The sequence below is a fragment of the Meles meles genome, chromosome 15 (assembly GCF_922984935.1).
Source record: "Meles meles chromosome 15, mMelMel3.1 paternal haplotype, whole genome shotgun sequence".
Classification (NCBI taxonomy): domain Eukaryota; kingdom Metazoa; phylum Chordata; class Mammalia; order Carnivora; family Mustelidae; genus Meles; species Meles meles.
The window spans coordinates 73,423,840-73,444,370 of NC_060080.1; the positions used below are offsets into that span (position 1 = coordinate 73,423,840).

The 20,531-nt window shown below is 35.0% G+C and overlaps 1 protein-coding gene across 2 annotated transcripts in view; it reads right to left on the reverse strand.

The window, feature by feature from the left end:
* Positions 1–20,531, reverse strand: part of GTF2A1L (general transcription factor IIA subunit 1 like) — a 46,069-nt gene that overhangs the window by 1,590 nt on the left and 23,948 nt on the right. For both annotated transcript variants that reach the window (XM_045979834.1, XM_045979833.1), the window contains 2 exons: positions 6,765–7,022; positions 5,699–5,788 (listed from right to left, as the gene is read on the reverse strand). In XM_045979834.1, the coding sequence (XP_045835790.1) occupies positions 5,699–5,788; positions 6,765–7,022 (348 nt within the window). The remainder of the gene's footprint in view (positions 1–5,698; positions 5,789–6,764; positions 7,023–20,531) is intronic.

A 20,531-nucleotide genomic window follows, 5' to 3' on the forward strand; every position in this document is an offset into this window, starting at 1 on the left:
TATTCTAGAAATAGTGCATAAATAGTACACTATTTATATAATGGTTTAGTATTGGGAATTTATTAATATAAGAACTGTATTACTAGACCTATGGAGCTAAACCATATAATAATCTCCAATGATGTTGAGAAAGCATTAAATACAGAATTTAAGACTTTTGTTTAACTCAATAAGAATCAAAGACTGCATCACACACACACACACACCCCTAACCCCTACCTCAGCCTAAAAGCTGTCTTAGTGGTTAGTGGGGAACCCTAAAAGTATTCCCACTAAAATCAAGACATAAACAAGTCTTATTCAAGTTTTTATTCTAGAGATCCTAACTAATACAATTAGAGAAGAGGAAAGTACAACTTGCACTGGATAATGCAAGTAAACAAGAAGAAAGAAGTGGGGGTATAGAAGTCGGAAAGGATAAATATTTACAGCTGCAATGACTGCACATTGGAAAACTCTAAGAGAATCAAGTAAAAAATTACTAAATAAAGGGACACCTGGGAGGCTCAGTCAGTTGAAAGTCCAGCTCTTGATTTTGGCTCAGGTTGTGATCTCACGAGTTGTGGGTTCTAGTCCACCTGCAACTCCACACTCAGCGTGGAGTCTGCTTGAGATTCCCTCTGCCCCTTCCCACACTCACTTGTGAGCACTCGTGTTCTCTCTCAAATAAACAAATCTTTAAAAAATATTACCAAAAATAATTCAGTATTGATACAAAATTAATAAGCACAAATTCATACTCTTCATGTATATAATAAGCACTGGTTAGAAGATACAATGAAAAAGCCCTTTAACCATGGCAACAAAAGATAAAATAGCTAGCAGTAAATTTTTAAATACTTGATCTACTGGCACCCTTCAACACTCTCTCCTCTTTGAGATATCTTCCTCACTTGGCTTCATGAAGAAGTACTAACTTTACCAGATATTAAAAATCTTAATTATATCAATGTAGTATAGGTCAATGGACAAACCAATGGGACAAAAAAGAAAATCAAACAGACCAATATAGAGGGAAATGTAGTAGTGATAAAAGAATCATTCTCTTATTAGTATGGACAAAATAGATTTTCAATAAGTGATGTTAGGAAAATGCGGTAACCACCTGGAAAAGAAAAATGAAAGAAGCCAGAGAAATACTATAAGAACACATGAGCAAATCCCCTTTAAAATCTTAAGAAAGAGCTTTCTATTCATGACTCAAAATCAGAAGCCATAAAAATTAAGGTTGACAAATACAACATCTGCATGAAAGAAAGAAAAAGCACTGGGAGCAAACAACTGAGGAAAACTATTTCTGTATATAAAGGCTAATCTCCACCTAAACAATATAGAGCTCTTAGAAATCAGTAAACACAATAATAACCCAATTAAAAAAAAAGACAAATAATATGAATAAGGAGTTCACATAAAAATAGAAATAGTCCTTAAACACGTGAAAAGTTAAAAAATTTCACCAAGACATCATTTTCCACTTTTTATAATAGCAGAGATTCGAATATTTTATTGCATTCCATTGGCAAGATTGTAAGAAAAGCAGCTCTCTCAAATATTGTAATGGGAGTATATACTGGAATATAGTCTAGGAGAGCAGTACCCAGTAATCTCACTTCTGAGGATTTTTTTTTCTTAAAGATTTTATTTTTAAGTAATCTCCATACCCAACATGGGGTTTGAATTTACAGTAACACTGAGATTAAGAGAGGCAGGCTCTACTGACTGAGCCAACCAGCGGTCCTACTGGGTATTTTTTTTTTTAAATAGATATATTGCACACTTATGAAATATCTTACGGATGTGGTCATTCAATAGCAAATGACTGAAAAATAACTCAAAGATTCATCAGAAATAATTCTGCAATGGAAAATTACACAGCTATAAAAAATATTAGGACAAAGATCTCCAAGATATATTGTCTTAAAAGACGAGATGCAGAATACAGTGTTGACTATGCTACCTTTTAGGTTTCTACTTGAGTAAAAAGGCCCTGTAAATACATTAAGAAACTCTTATAACTGGTTACATTTTTACACTCAAAGAAGAGACAGGGAGCTACTAGTAGGAAGCACAAACGGTGAAGGAGCAAGAATCAGACTTTTCATGGTGTACGTTTTATAGTGTTTTGACTTTTTATCAGACATGTATGCAGTATTTATTTATAAAACAAAGCATATATTTATAAAGGGAAAGATACTGTTACATATCTACCTATTACTCATTGTACCATCATCTACCAGACAAAGCCAACTATAAATAAGCTAAAGTTTGCTAACTTGTTACATGAAGTTGCAACATATTCAAATAGCTTTACACTCCACTATAGTGTCCAGTTATGGTAAAAAAAAACACTCCCATCTACAGTAAAAGGTTGCATTTCACCATCAATCTTCCCTATATCATTATTTTATTTTTATTTATTATTACGTTTATGTTTATTTATATTTATTATACTTGTTATTTTATTTATATATTTATTTTATGTGTTTTTTTATTTATTAGTTTATTATTATTATTATTCCCTATGCATAACCTTTATATGAATTTTAGACATTCTCTAAGACATTCTATAACATGATTATATCCTTTAATTCTGCAGTCAGCATGGTGACCAATGACTTCATTTAACCTTTTTTCATGGCACATCTCAATATTTTTAGTTTTTCCCCAATTGTTAACTTTAAATTTCAAAGGTTAATTCCATACGGTAATCAAAAACAGATTAAATATACTAAAAAAAAAAAACAACAACAAAAGAAAAACAAAAACAACACTACTCAAAGTTTAATAAGCATGAAAATCATCCCAGGGTCTTGTTAAAATGCACATTCAGATTCCGCACTCTGGGGTAAGACCCAAAAGTCTGCATTTGTAACGCTCTCCCAGGCAAACTGATGATACTGGCCTTCAAAACACACTGACTAGTAAAACTCTTAAAATACTACTGAAAACTCGAAAACTTGAGATTCATTATATTAAGCAAGATCTGAAATGAGCCAACTGATGCCCAGAACTGGGAAATTATTCCCTCATAAAAATCTACTGCTGGCAGTGGTCTCTTGCATCCCACTTTGACCTTATAGATACATTTTCTTTGCTAGCTATTTCTAAGTTCATCAGTCCCTTTTAAAAACAATTCAGTGGCTCCCCACTGCCTTGGTTTAAAATGTTTAGTATTGTTTTTAAAATATTCATCAATTAGAGAGGACTCTCAGACAACTAGATTTGTCAACACTATACACCTAATATCACTCCTTCTACCCCCTGTAAGAGGCAAAGACAATGTATGAAAACACACTTTGAAAAATACAAAGCACTATGTAATTAATTATAATCTATTTCCCACAATGCAATACAACAAAGGATACTATATCCATAATGGTCTAGAATATCCTCTGTGACTCTATGGGATACATACATCATTTAGTGCCTTACAGTGTCTTCTTCATAGAAGGCAATATACTGTTTATATGAAACTAAAATAAGTTTCAAACTAAGAATGGTCTCTTTTCTATTACCTATTCCTTCTTATGCTTATGTTTACCAGCATCTAAATTGCCATTTTCTATCTATATAAAATGTTATAGGAGAGAAAACAATCTTATTTTTAGAGAAACAGATTTCTTTTTATAGCAATTCAAAACACCATCCTCTGTTTCTCTCAAGTATATTGGAATTGTTACTGAAAAAAAGACAAAGATGTAAATATGCATTAGTCATCAGGGAAATGCAAACCAAAATCACAATGGGATACCACTCCATACCAACTGGAATGGCTAGAATCAAAAAATCGGATAACAAGTGTTAGTGAGAACTTGGAGCAATCTAAATCCTCATACACTCCCGGTAGAAATGGAAAATGGTAGAACTACTTTGGTAAACAGTCTGGTAGTTCCTCAAACTATTGCCATATAACCCTGGAATTTCACTCCTTGGTATACACCAAGCGAAATGAAAATATATGTTCACACAAAAACCTGTAAATAAATGTTTAAAGCATCATTCTTTGCAATTGCCAAAATCTTGCAACAACCCAAATGTCCATCAACAGATGATTGGATAAATAAATGTGGTATTCAATGGACTAGTATTTAGCCAAAAAAAGAATGAAGAACCGTTATATGCTATGACACGGATGCATCTTGAAACACTGTAAAGTAAAAGCAGGCAGGCACACACATGCACACACACAAACCCACTTATTATATGATCCCTTACATATGGAACTCCAGAACAGAAAAATCTAAAGAGACAAAAAGTAAATTAGTGGTTTCTCAGGCCTGGGATGGGAGGAAATGGGGAGATATGGGAGTGAAAACTAGAGGGAAATGTGTTTCTTTTTGAGGTGATTAAATGTTCTAAAATGGACTATGTTAATGGCTGCATTTGTATATTCATATTTATGAATATACAAAACCACTGAATTGTATACTTTAAACATGAGTTGTATTGTATGTGAATTATACCTCAAAGCTGCTAAAAATATAGAAGTAAACGTGCAGGAATTAAAGACAAAAGCTGACTCTTCTACCACAACATCACAGATATAGTATTTAAAAAGAAGAAAAAGCAGTATTCTCTTTTAGTTGCCAAAATTGAATTGCTTTTAACTTAATCTCTAGATTTGAAAACTGACACACCGTCAACTATTTGGTTGTTTAAGTGGGCTCAACCCAATGCAGGGCTTGAACTCATGACCCTGAGATCTTAAACTCTTGACCTGAGCTGAGATCAAGAGTTGGACACCTAAGTGCCCCTCAACTCTCTTTGTTGATCATTCTCTAATGTCCAAATAATCAAGTCCCATTGATTCTTCACCTCTGATTCTTTCATGTTCTACATTGCCACCCCTAGTCCAGGCTCTGGTTACTTCATGTCTGCACTATCCCTGTTCTAACCATTTACCTCTGCCTAATCAGCAAATACAGCCAGTTTTAAGCCCAATTATAATTTTCTCAGTAACATTTTCAAAACGCCAACGTCCATCAAATCAAGTTTGAATTTCTCCTACCAGACTTCTGGATTTTCCAATCTGCTGCCAACTCTGTCCCCAACCCCACATTTCCTGATAAATCCAAAAGAACATGTAAGGCAGAGCTGTCTCTTCAATGCCCCCTTGTATATTCTACATGCATTCATTTCACTGTCCTACTTGTATTAAGCTGTTCTACTCAGAATGTCTACTCTCCACACTTATCTATATCTTACAAATCATTTAAGACCTATTTCAAAGCTCCACATCACCCATGAAGGATTTGTGGAGAACTCCAACTACAGATGATTTCTTATATTTCCTAGCTACTTTTTGGACTTACTGCCTGCACCACTCATCTTACTATTTGATTTATATACCATGTATTTTGGCATTTGATTTATATGCCACGTACTTTAGCATTTGATTTGCCTGTCACAGATTTTAGCTTCTGATTTACCTACCATCTTATTGGATGCCATTCTTTCATTACATATAGAAACATCTTGTTTCAATAAGATAGTCAACTCCTTAAGATAAGAACTATCACCTTTTTTTGGATCCCTGAGACCACACAGCACAATGTTAAGACACAAAATATATATAATTAACTAGTGTTTCAGGATTAACTATGGATTGTAATTCACCATCATATTGTCCATCATTTTACATACCTTTCTACCATAAATGCAATTAATAAACCCACAGTTCAAAAGGTGAATACAGCACCTTATCATACTGGCAGACGATTACATTATCCGTGTCAAACAGGTCTGGCACATCCTGCTCACTAACGTCATCTCCAGAATTTAAAGGGTCCTAAAGATGAAAGATGGTCACAGTAAGGAATTTCATGATGCTCTGAATTTTTTAAAGACAGAGATACATATAGAAATAAAGGCACTTGGTGGAGTGCCTGGGTGGCTCAGTCAGTTAAGCATCTGCCTTTGGCTCAGGTCATGATCTCAGGGTCCTGGGATCAGGCCCCACATCAGGCTTTCTGCTCACAGGGAACCCGCTTCTCCCTCTCTTCCCTGCTTGTGCTCTCTCCTGTGTCCATGCTCTCTCTCTAAGAAATAAATAAAATCTTAGGAAGGAAGGGAGAAAGGGAGGGGGAGAGAGAAAGAAAGAACGAACGAACGGAAGGAGGAAGGAAGGGAGGGAGGAAGTTACTTGGAAAGAGAATAGTACTGTACTTAAAAATTCAAATAGCCTGAGTTTGAACCCCAGCTTGGACACTTGGTAACTATAAGAGTGACCTTCGTCAATGTACTAAAACTCTTCATATCTCAGTTTTCTCATCTGTTAAATGAGGGCAGTAATAAGACCCATAGGGCTGTGGGAATATTAAATAACATAAAGCAGGTAAGACTTAGTGCGGTATCTGGCATATCCCTAAGGCCACCATAAATAATAGTTAGTACTACTTACCATATTCCACAAAAATTTACTGCATTTATTGGAATCAGAGCAGATACTATATGCTTCTAACCTGGCTGCCTTCTGTATCTCCACTCCTGTCCTCTAAACCTCCCACTATCTCCAGGTAACACCAACAAATATAGTAGCCAATTCCCAAATACTTAATACTAGTTTGAATTACAGTTTAAGATAAAAAGTTTAAATACTAGGGTACAAATAGTCTCATTTATAAAAGACTAAAGACAGGATTAATCTTAATTGTGATTCCTCTTGATTAAAATATATTAAAGAATAAAGTGTATTTAAAGTATACTAAAGTACAAATGCTGTAAATTTAATTTAAAAAAAGTTTCAGCTCAAAAGTGATCCTCACCTCTTCTACAATGTCTGTTTGAGGATCTTCATTATCACTACTGTTGGCAGTTGAAGCTTCATTTGATATACTGTCAGCTTCTTCTTCAAGTACCTTCAGGTCTCCTGCATCAATAATCCTTAGAAATTCATTTTCATCTACTTCTCTTGTACTTCCTATTTCGTCATTGGAAGATGTATCACCAGTTCCATCTATTTGAATTATTTCATGAATATCATCAGTTACCTGAATGCTTAAGTCCATCTGAGAATTAGAATCCTAGAAAGAGAAAGAAATGCAGTAAAGTTTTTCAAGTCAAAAAGGTGTATAAAATATTTTATCACACAAAACATAAAACTAGTTAAACATTTCACAATAATCTTAAATATTAAGATTTAATATTTAAATTAAATATTTAACATTTAATTAAAATATTAATTTTATTTTCTTTCCTATGTATGTTCCCTAATTTTTTACTTTAGAATAATTTCAGCATTTCTATGCAACATGAGGGTAAGGTTTAAATCATAAATAAAGTAAACCCACGCCCATTCATACATAGACAACAAATGAGTTTACTAGTTCCAGGTAGTAACTGCTGGCTTTTACATATACCACCTTAAATTTATACAGTACTTGTTAGGTTTTAACTCTTTCATTTTATTTAAACAATAATTCAATGAAGTAGAAAGTAAAGTGATATCATGCTCAATGGATAAATAAAAAACATAAAGGATTATACTAGCTGAAATAAGCCAAGCACAAAAGAACAAAAAGAAATCAAAACTGACAGAAATGAAAAGAGAAACAGACAAATCTATAATTATAGTTGGAGATTCAACATTCCATTTGCAGTGAACAATAGAAAAATAGACTGAAATTTAGTAAGGATATAAAAAACATGAAAAACACGATCAAACAATTTAGCCTAATTGACATTTATAGAATACTCCATCCCAAAATAACAAAAGGCACACTTTTTTAAAGAGCATACATAATGTTCACCAAAATGGACCATACTCTGCTAAAATAAATCCTGACAAATTTAACACACACAATGTTCTCTAAGTGCAAAGGAATTAACTGTTACTGAAATCAGTAACAGAAAGATCTGGAAAATCTTCTAATATTTAAAAATTAACACATTTCTAAATACCCATGGATCAAAGAGTAAAGTCATGAGGGAAAGCAGAACATAATTTTAATCGAATATAAACAAAAACATACCACTTCAAAACTTATGAAATGTAGCTAAAGCAGTGCCTAGAGGGAAATTTACAGCATTACATGATTATATTAAAAAAGAATCAAGTTTCGGGGCGCCTGGGTGGCTCAGTGGGTTAAAGCCTCTGCCTTCGGCTCAGGTCATGATCTCAGGGTCCTGGGATTGAGCCCCGCATCATGCTCTCTGCTCCGCAGGGAGCCTGCTTCCTCCTCTCTCTCTGCCTGCCTCTCTGCCTAGTTGTGATTTCTCTCTGTCAAATAAATAAAATATTAAAAAAAAAAAAAGAATCAAGTTTCAAATCAATGGCCTAAAATTCTACCATAAGAAAGTAAAAAAACTGAATTAAGCTCCTGGCAAGAAAGAAAACAATAAAAAGAGAAATAAATAAAATTGAGAATAGAAAAATATTGAGAAAGTTAGACCAAAAGTTCATTCTTTAAAAAGATCAACAAAATTGATAAGCTTTTAGGCAGACTGACAAGGAAAGAGAAAGAGAAAGAAAAAACAAACACTATCAGGGATTAAAGAAGTGGTTTTGCCATAGATTCTGAAGATACTAAAAGGATAAGGAAATTGTCTTCAGCCACTTGAGCTTCTATAACAACATACCATAGGCTAGGTAGCTTACAAACAATGGAAATTAATTTCTCACAGTTTTAGAGGCTGGGAAGTTCAAGATCAAGGCACAAATAGATTGAGTATCTGGTGAAAACCCACTTTCTAGTTCACAGGCAGTGTCTTCTCACTGTGTCTTCACATGGCAGAGAGGCTAGAGAGGTCTGTATAGGGTCTCTTTTGTAAGGCAATCTGTCCCACTTGTAAGGGCTCCACTGTGACCTAATCATGCCAAAACACCCAACCTCCTAACCACCACCATCTTTGGGGGGTTAGGATTTCAACAATAAATTGAGGGGAAGAGGAACACCAACATTCAGACTGAAATAAGTCAGTTTAAAAAATTAATTTTGGGGGCGCCTGGGTGGCTTGGTGGGTTAAAGCCTCTGCCTTCGGCTCAGGTCATGATCCCAGGGTTCTGGGATCAAGCCCCGCATCGGGCTCTCTGCTCAGCAGGGAGACTGCTTCCCTCTCTCTCTCTCTGCCTGACTCTCTGCCTACTTGTGATCTCTGTCAAATAAATAAATAAATAAAAATAAATAATAAATTAAAAAATAAAAAATAATTTTGTAGTAGCAATAAATGATTAGAAATTGAAATTTTAAACAGCACTAATTAATTTAAATATTTACTTCAAATTTTAGAGAAGTTTCCAAAAGTTGCCCCATTGGATTTAAGTTTTGTGGGTTTTTAAAGTTTTTATTTAAATTCTACTCAGCATTTAGTGTGCTATTTGTTTCAGGAGTAGAATTTAGTGATTCATCACTTACTCATAATACCCAGTGCTCATCACTTACTCATAATACTCAGTGCTCAACATAACAAAAAAATTGCCCAGTTTTTAAGAGTCTGCACATCTACTAAGTGGGAAGAAGTCTAATGAGCTCTTGACCTCCTTGGAGAGATGAGGGCTGCCTCCTCTGTGGAGAGTGAAGCACTCTGAGAAGCTATGCTCATGTGATTGTGGTGCCTTGCTTTCAGTCCTAGTTGAAACTAGGAAATGCAAGGAAGTGTGATAAAGAAAACAGGATCAGGTGAGTGTGGAAATTAGTTGACTCTTTCCCCACAAAATCTGTAAAGACAGACTAGCTTAAGTTAGGGGTGTGATTTCCAGGTTATATATGAGAAGAGGTGTCTTAGAGCTAACAACATGAAACCAACAAGGTAATATCCTTCACTTCCCTGTGACTCCAGGCACACGTTGCAAGAATGCTCCTTAAGAATAAGCACGAGACTATCCCAAAAGTACACATGTAGAGGAGAGGCTGGGTTGGTGATCTATTTAAATCAGACCTAGTTCATACAGTTTTGAGTGTTCTGTGTCTATGTGAATATCTAGCACAGTGCCTACTTTACAGAAGCACTCAATAAATGGTCACTGCAGCAAAACAAATAATAATAAAAAATTTTAAAATCTTAAAAAATAAAAATAAAAACAGCACTAATTAAAGCAGCAACAGAAAAGAAACTCATCACATACAAGAGATCCTCAATAAGGTAACACGCAGATTTCTCAGCAGAAACTTTGAAGACCAGAAGGCTGTGGGATGATACATATTTAAAGTTCTGAAAGAAAAGAATGTCAATTGGGAATTCTATATCTGGCAAAACTGTCCTGTAAAAATGCATGAAAAATTAAAGGATTCTAAGATAAAAGCTGAAGGAGTTTATTACCACTGGACCTGCCCCACAAGGCTCCCTAAAGGGAACCCTTTAAATTAAAATGAAAGGAAACCAGACAATAACTCAAAACATACAAAAATAAAAAGTTTTCTGGTAAAAATACATAAGGAAATGCAAAAATACAAAAAATACAAAAACCAGTATTATAATTTTGTTTGTAATTCTACTTATTCCTAAACAAGATTTAAAAGACAAAAGCACAAAAGCATTTATTATCATAGATCTATATTAAGGGAACACAATATATAAAGATGTAATTTGGGATATCATTAACAAAGTAAGAGAAGGCAGAGCTGAAGAGGAGCAGAATTTTTATGAGACTGAAGTTGAGTTGGTATCACTTCAAGACCATAATAACTTTAAGATACCACAAGTAATCCCCATGGTAACCAAGAAGAAAATATCTGTAGAATACACACAAATGGAAATGAAAAGGGAATCGAAATGTGTCACTACAAGAAAATCAACTAAACACAAAGGAAGGCAGTAAGGGAAGAAACGTGGCACAAAAAAGCTAAAAGACACAGAGGAAACAAGTAACAAAATGGCAGAAGTCCTATTCTATCAGTAATTACTTTAAATGTAAATGGATTAAGATCCTCATCAAAAGACACAAATTGGCAGAATGGATAAAAAACAGGATCTAACTATATGTTGTCTACAAGAAACTCACGTTAGAGCTAAGGACACACATAGGTTGAAAGCAGAAGCATGGAAAAAGATACTTCATGGAAATACCAACCAAAAGAATTGGGATATGCTACTATCAGACAAAATAGACTTTAAGTCAAACACTATTAGAAGAAACAAAGAAAAACATCATACAATCAAAAAAGAATCAATTCACCAAGAAGATTTGACAATTATAAACCTATCAGCACCAAACATTATAGTTCCTAAATACATGTAACAGTGACAGAATTTGAGAAATAGATACCTTTATGATACTAGTATGAAACTTCAATACCCCACTTCCAATAATGAATAAAACCAGACAAAATAGCAATAAGGAAATAAAGAACTTGAATATTACAGGCCAATTGGACCTAAAAGACATATAAAACATGCCACCCAACAATAGCAGGATACACATTATTCTCATTCTCATATACACACAGAACATTCTCTAGGAAAGACCACATTTTAGACCACAAAACAAATCTTAATATTTAAAAAGACTGAAATAATAGAAGGAAAACTCACAAGATATGGAAATTAAATTACAGACTCAAAAAATCAATGGGTCAAAGAAGAAATAAAAAAGAAATAAAAAATTAATCTTGATCATATAGTTGTGGGTTTATTTCTAGGTTTTCTATTCTTTTCCATTGATCTATATGTCTGTTTTTGTGCCAGCACCATACTGTCTTGATCACTACAGCTTCCTAATATAACTTGAAGTCAGGAATTGTGATGCTCCCAGTTTTCCTTTTCTTTTCCAAGACTGTTTTAGCTATTTGGGATCTTTGGAGGTTCTATGCAAATTTTAGGATGGTTTGTTCTAGCTCTGTGAAAAATGCAGTTGGCCTTTTGATAGGGATTATATTAAATGTGCAGATTGCTTTGGGTAGTATATACATTTTAACAATATTTGTTCTTCCAATTCATTACTTGGAATGTGTTTCCATTTCTTTGTGTCATCTTCAATTTCTTTTAGAAGTGTTTTTATAGTTTTCAGAACTTCTTTGTTTAGGTCTATTCCTCGGTATCTTACCATTTTTGGTGCAATTGTAAATAGAATTGATTCCTTGATTTCTCTTTCTGCTGCTTCATTATTAGTGTATAGAAATGCAACAGAGGAGGGAGGAGCAAGATGGCAAAGGAGTATGAGAGCTAGATATCATCAGGTCCCAGGAGTTCAGCCAGATTGTTATCAAACCATTCTGAACACCTACAAACTCAACAGGAGATCAAAGAGAAGAAGAGCAGCAATTCTAGGAACAGAAAATCAACCGCTTTCTGGAAGGCAGGATGTGCCCAGAAGTGAATCCGAAGCAATATATGGGAAGAGAGACCACGGGAGTAGGGGCCAGCTCCTGGCAAGTGGTAGAGCAGCAGAGCACAAAATTAGAATTTTCAGAGGTCTGCTCCACTGAGGGACATCACTCCAGAGACTAAGCGGAGTGTGGATCCCTGTGGGGACAGTGTGGTCTCAAGACCCACAGGGTCACAAAAAGACCAGGAGTGTCTGAGTGTGCAGAGCTCCCAGGTATCAGGATGGGGAGGCCGGCTACAGAGACAGAGCCTCAGAGTAGCTCTCAGCTCAGGGTTACCTAAAACCATGATCCGAGGGACAGTCAGACCACGGCTCTTTGAGCAGGGACCCAACAAGCAACAGATCCAGGTAGACTCACCTTCCTCCTCTGGGAGGAGTGGTGGAGTGCACAGAAGGAATCTGCTGGGTTTGGAGACTCCAAACGGGTCCATGCCCTGGAGATAGAAACGCTCGGTCACAGGCTGGGTGAGAACGGAGTGGGAGTGCAGCAGGGACCACAGAGATGGGAATGATTGACTGCTTTTCTCTGAGGGTGCACTGAGGAGTGGGGCCCAACCTCTCAGCAACTCCGGGCCTGAAACTGGGAGGCTTCCATTTTCATTCCCATCCTCCAAAGCTGTATGTAAAGCATTCAGGGAACAAAAGGTCCCGAGAGCAAACCCGAGCAGATTACTTAGCCTGACCCCTGGCAAGGGCAGTGCAATTCCACCTTGGGCAAAGACATTTGAGAATCACTGCAATAGACCCCTCCCTCAGAAGATCAGCAAGAACATCCAGCCAAGACCAAGTTCAGGAATCAATGAGAACTGCAGAATTCCAGAGGTAGGGGAAAGCAACACATAGAATTCATGGCTTTTTTCCCATGATCCTTTAGTCTTCCCAAGTTAATTATAAATTTTATTTACTTCTTATTTATTTTTCCTCTTTCCTTTTAATTTTTTTAACTATTTATCAATGCCTTTTTAAAAATCTTTTAAAATTTTCATTGTTTATAGTCATATTTTATCCCCTCATTGTATTTAACTTGTTTTTTGTATACATATAGGTTTTTCTTTCTTTAAAATTTTGGGATAGAGTTTCTTCTAATAGATTAAAATATACCCTAAATCTAGCACATGGCTAGATTGTTCTAGTCTCCAGCCTGATCACATTCCTTCCCCCCTTTTTTTTCCCTTTTTCAACCAACTTCTTAATTCCTTTTTTAGAATCTTATTAAATTTTCATCTTTACAGTCATATTCCATCCCTTCATCATATTTACCCTTATTTTTGTATAAATGTAAGTTTTTCTTTCTTTAAAATTTTGAGAGTTAGTTTCTTCTAACAGACCAAAATACACCCAAAATCAAGTGTGTGGCTCTGTTCTATTCACCAATCTAATATATATATCTTTTTTTCTTTTTTCCTTTCTTCTCCCCCCACTTTTGGGTCTCTTATGATTTGGTTAGTGTATATTTTTCTGGGTTTGTTGCTACCCTTTTAGCATTTTGTTCTCTTGTTCATCTATTCTTATCTGGATAAAATGATAGGGTGGAAAAACTCACCACCAAAAAAGAACAAGAGACAGTACCAATGGCTATGAGCCTAATCAATATGTCAGAATGTCAGTAATATGTCAGAACTAGAGTTCAGAATGACAATTATCAAGGATCTAGCTGGGCTCAAAAAAAGCATGAAAGATACTAGAGAATCTCTTTCTGGAGAAATAAAATCCCTTTCTGGAGAACTAAAAGAACTAAAATCCAACCAGGTTAAATTTTAAAAAGCTCTTAATGAGATGCAGTAAAAAATGGAGGCTCTTACTGCTAGGATAAATGAGGCAGAAGAGAGAATTAGTGATATAGAAGACCAAATGATGGAGAATAAAGAAGCTGAGAAAAAGAGAGACAACTACTGGACCACGAGGAGAGAATTCAAGAGATAAGTGATGCCATAAGATGAAACAATATTAGAATAATTGGGATCCCAGAAGAAGAAGAAAGAGAGAGGGGGCAGAAGATATATTGGAGCAAATTATTGCAGAGAATTTCCCTATTTGGCAAAGGGAACAAGCATCAAAATCCAGGAGGCACAGAGAACCCCCCTCAAAATCAATAAAAATAGGTCCACACCCTGTCATCTAATAGTAAAGCTTACAAGTCTCTCTTTACAAAGAGAAAATCCTGAAAGCAGCTTGGAGCAAGAGGTTTATAACGTACAAGAGGTCTGTAACATATATTTCTATCCACAGAGACCTGGCAGGCCATAAAGGACTGGCATGATATATTCACAGCACCAAATGAGAAAAATATGCATCCAAGAATACTATATCCAGCTAGGCTGTCATTGAAAATAGAAGGAGAGATAAAAAGCTTCCAGGACAAACAAAAATTAAAAGAATTTGCAAACACTAAACCAGCCCTACAGGAAATATTGAAAGGGGTCCTCTAAGCAAAGAGAGAGCCTCAAAGTAACAGACCTGAAAGGAACAGAGACAATATACAGTAACAGTCACCTTACAGGCAATAAAATGGCAGCAAATTCATACCTTTCAATAGTTACCCTGAATGTAAATGGGCTAAAATGCCCCAATCAGAAGACACACGGTATCAGACTGGATTTAAAAAAAAAAAACAAAAAACAAAAAACAAAAAAATAAGACCCATAAAAATGCTGTCTGCAAGAGACTCATTTTAGACCCAAAGACAACTCAGAATTTAAAATGAAGGTGTGGAAAACAATTTACCATGTTAATGGACATCAAAAGAAAGCTGGAGTGGCAATTCTTGTATCAGATAAATTAGATTTTTAGCCAAAGACTATAATAAGATATGAGGAAGGACCTTCTATCATACTTTAAAGGTTTGTCCAACAAAATCTAACAATTTTAAATATCTAATTTATTAGTTATTTAATTTAATCCCCTAACATGGGAGCAGCCAATTATATAAACCAATTAATAACACAATGAGAGAAACACATCAACAATAATACAATAAAAGCATAGGACTTTAACACCTCCCTCATTGAAATGGACAGATCATCTAAGCAAAAGATCAATAAGGAAATAAAGGCTTTAAATGACACACTGGACCCGATGGACATCACAGATATATTTAGAACATTCCATCCCAAAGCAACAGAATACACATTCTTCTCTAGTGTGCATGGAACATTCTCCAGAATACATCACATCCTGGGTCACCAATCAGATCTCAACTGGTACCAAAAGATTGGGATCATTCCATGCATATTTTTAGACCACAATGCTCTGAAGTTAGAACTCAATAACAAGAGGAAAGTTGGAAAAAACTCAAATACATGGAGGCTAAAGAGCATCCTATTAAAGAATGAATGGGTCAGCCAGGAAATTAAAGAAGAACTAAAAAATATTCATGGAAACAAATGAAAATGAAAGCACAACAGTTCAAAATCTTTGGGACACAGCAAAGGTGGTCCTGAGAGAAAAGTATATAGCAATACAAGCCTTTCTCAAGAAACAAGACAGGTCTCAAGTACACAACCAAACCTAAAGGAGTATGCAAACCCTACACCTAAAGGAGCTGGAGAAAGAACAGCAAAGAAAGCCTAAATCCTGCAGAGAAATAATAAAGATCAGAGCAGAAATCAATGAAACAGAAAGCATAAGAACAGTAGAACACATCCACAAAACTAGGAGCTGGTTCTTTGAAAGAATTAATAAGATTGATAAACTCCTGGCCAGACTTATCAAAAAGAAAAGAGAAAGGATCAAAATTAATAAAATCACAAATGAAATAGGAGAGATCACAACCAACACCAAAGAAACAGAATTATAAGAACATATTATGAGCAACTATACACTAGCAAATTTGACAATCTGGAAGAAATGGATGCATTCCTAGAGACATAAACTACCAAAACTGAACCAGGAAGAAATAGAAAACCTTAACAGACCTATAACCAGTAAGGAGATTGAAGCAGTCATCAAAAATCTCCCAACAAACAAGAGCCCAGGATCAGATGGTTTCCCAGGAGAATTCAACTAAACATTTAAAGAAGAATTAATACCTTTCTCCTGAAACTGTTCCAAAAAATAGAAATGGAAGGAAAACTTCCAAACTCATTTCATGAAGCCAGCATTACTTTGGTCCCAAAATCAGACAAAGACCTCATCAAAAAGGAGAATTACAGACCAATATCCTTGATGAACACAGATGCAAAAATTCTCACCAGAATACTAGCTATTAATAGGATCCAACAGTACATTAAAAGGATTATTCACCACGACCAAGTGGGATTTATTCCTGGACTGCAAGTTTGGTTCAACATGTGCAAATCAATCAATGTGATACATTAATAAAAGAAAGAACAAGAACCATAGGATACTCTCAATAGATTTTGAAAAATGATTGAAAAATCAGTTTTGCCCCATTGAGAATGATATTCACTGTGGGTTTTTCATAGATGGCTTTGATGATCTTGAGATATGTACCCTCTATGCCTACACTTTGAAGAGTTTTGGTCAAGAAAGGAAAGTACAGCATCCTTTCTTGACCAAAACTCTTCAAAGTGTAGGCATAGAGGGTACATATCTCAAGATCATCAAAGCCATCTATGAAAAACCCACAGTGAATATCATTCTCAATGGGGCAAAACTGAGAGATTTTCCCCTAAGGTCAAGAACACAGCAGGGATGTCCACTATCACCAATGCTATTCAACAAAGTACTAGAAGTCCTAGCTTCAGCAATCAGACAACAAAAAGAAAAAAGGGTTTCCGAATTGGCAAAGAAGAAGTCAAACTCTTACTCTTTGCAGATATGATATGATACCTTATGTGGAAAACCCAAAAGACTCCTCTCCAAAATGGCTAGAACTCATACAGGAATTCAGTAAAAGATATAAAATCAATGCACAGAAATCAGTTGCATTTCTATACACCAAGAGTAAGACAGAAGAAAGAGAAATTAAGGAGTCAATCCCATTTACAATTGCACCCAAAACTATAAGATACCTAGGAATAAACCTAACCAAAGAGGCAAAGAATCTGTACTCAGAAAACTATAAAGTACTCATTAAAGAAATTGAGGAAGAGGAATTGAGGAAGACACAAAGAAATGGAAAAATGTTCCATGCTCATGGATTAGAAGAACAAATATTGTGAAAATGTCTATGCTACCTAAAGCAATCTACACATTTAATGCAATCCCTATCAAAATACCATCAATTTTTTTCAAAGAAATGGAACAAATAATCCTAAAATGTATATGGAACCAGAAAAGACCCCGAGTAGCCAGAAGAGTGCTGAAAAAGAAAGCCAAAGTTGGTGGCATCACAATTCTGGACTTTAAGCTCTATTACAAAGCTGTCATCATCAAGACAGTATGGTACTGGCACAAAAACAGACACATAGATCAATGGAACAGAAAAGAGAGCCCAGAAATAGACCCTCAGCTCTATGGTCAACTAATCTTTGACAAAGCAGGAAAGAATATCCAATGGAAAAAAGACAGTCTTTTCAACAAATGGTGTTGGGAAAATTGGACAACCACATGCAGAAGAATGAAACTGGACCATTTCCCACACCACACACAAAAATAGATCCAAATTACTTAAATTCTACATCTGAAATTAGTATTATATTTTATGTTAACTGGAATTTAAATAAAAACTTTAAAACAAAAACAAAAAATCTTTTATGAAAAGGTAGTATTTTAAGACAAATAAAAATGAAAATATAACATAACAAAACTTATGGGATGCAGCAAAACCAGTGCTAAGAATGAGATTTATAGCTATAAATTTTCACATTAGAAAAGATCTCAAATTAATAAATTAAATTTACACTGTAAGGAACCAGAAAATAAGAACAAAGCCCAAAGCTAGTATAAGGAAGGAAATAATAACAATTAGAGCAGAGATAAAGAATAGGAAGAAAAAAAAATAGAGAAAATCAACAAAATGAAGAGTTCATTCTTCAAAAAAAATTGCAAAATTGATAAGCTTTTGGCTATGCTGATTAAGAAAAAATTAAGACTCAAATAACTAAAATTGAAATGAAACTTTACTACCGATTTTTACATAAAAATAATTGAGAGAATACTATGAACTGTATATCAACAAATTGGATGACCTAAATGAAACAAATTTCTAAAAACACACAACTTACCAAAAATGAATCATGAATAAGAAAATCTGAATAGATCTGTAAGAAGATAGAATTAGTCATCAAAAATCTCTCAACAAAGGAATGCCCAGAACCAGATGGCCCCACTGGAGAATTCTAACAAACATTTAAAGAAGAATTAACACCAATCCTCAAATATCCTAAATAAAATACTAACACAAACAAAATTCAACAGCACACTAAAAAGATCACACATCATGACCAAGTGGGATTTATTCCTGGGAAGCTGGGATGATTCAACATATGAAAATTCAATCAATGTAATACAACATATTAACACAATGAAGGGGGGTACACACAATCACCTGAATTGATGCAGAGAAGCATTTGACAAAATTCAATGCCATTTCATGATTTTTAAAAAATACTCTAACTAGGACTAGAAGGAAACTGCTTCACTATAATAAAGGCCATCTATGAGAAGCCCTCAGCTAACAGCATACTCAGTGTTGAAAAACTCAAATGCTTTTCCTTTAAATCATGAACAAGGCAAAGTGACCACTCTTGTCACTCCTATTCAACAATGTACTGTAAGTCCTAACCAGGGCAACTAAGCTAGATAAATAAATAAATGGCAACCAAATTGGAAAGGAAGAAGTAATATTATCTATTTGCATATAATACTATCTCATACCTATACAAAACCCAGAAGATTCCACACACATAAAAATATTAGAACCAATGAATGAATTCAGCAAAATTGCAAAAGGCAAGAATTAACATACCAACCATCAGTTGCATTTCTATACATGAATAAATAACAGCCTGAAAAAAAATGCAGAAAACAACTCCATTTAACATATCATCAAGTAGAATAAAATACTTAGAAGTAAACATAACCAAGGAGTCCAAAGACTTGCTCACTGAAAACTGTAAAACTTTCCTGAAAGAAGTTAAAGAAGCAAGAAATAAATGAGTGTACATGAATTTTAAAGGGTCAATATTGCTAATGCCACCCAAAGCCATCTAGGTATATTCACTACAATCCCTATCAAAACCCAAATCCTGATTTCTTTCTTTTTTAAGATTTATTTATTTGAGAGAGAGAGAGAGAGAAAGAGGAGACAGAGCACAAGCAGGGGCAGTAGCAGAGGCAGAGGCAGAGGAAGAAGCAGGCTTCCCCATGAGCAAGGAAGACAATGTGGGACTCAGTCCCAGGACCATGACCTGAGCTGAAGGCAGACGCTTAAACCAAGTGCCAACCAGGTGCCCTCCCTATTTCTTTTGTAGAAATAGAATACCCATCTTAAAATTCATATGAAATCTTAAGGGACCCTGAATAACCAAAACAGTCTTGAAAAACAAGATTTAAGTTGGAAGTCTAAAACATCCTGATATTAAAACTTAAAAGAGAGTAGTTAAAACAGTGTGGTGTTGGCATACAGACAGACAGCAAACCAATGGAAAAGCATAAAGAGCCCAGAAACAAATCCTCACATTATATGGTCAAAAGATTTTTACGTGATTCCCCATTCAATGAGGAAAGGGCAGTCCTTTCAACAAATGGCACTGGGAACACTGGGTATCCACAAGCAAAAGAAAGAAGTTGGACCCTTACCTTATACTATATACAAAAATTAACTCAAGGGGCACCTGGGTGGCTCAGTGGGTTAAAGCCTCTGCCTTCAGCTCAGGTCATAATCTCAGGGTCCTGGGATCGAGCCCCGCATCGGGCTCTCTGCTCAGCAGGGAGCCTGCTTCCCTTCCTCTCTCTCTGCCTGCCTCTTTGTCTACTTGTGATCTGTCTGTCAAATAAATAAATAAAATCTTAAAAAAAAATTAACTCAAAATGGATCAAAGATTTAAACCAAAGAACTAAAACTATAAAACTCTTAGAAAAAATCATAGGGGAAAATCTTCATGATGTTGGATTTGGAATTATTCCTTAAAGAGGATACCAAAAGATCAGGCAAAAAAAAAAATAAAAGAGGCAGGAGGGATAGATAAAATGGCCTTCACCAAAATTTGAAAATCTTTATGTATCAAAGGACATTATCAACAGAGTGAAAAGACAACCCACAAAATGGAAAAAAATGTTTGCAAGCCATATATATATATATATATATATATATATATATATATATGGAGTTAATATCCAAAATATGTAAGAAATCCTATAACAA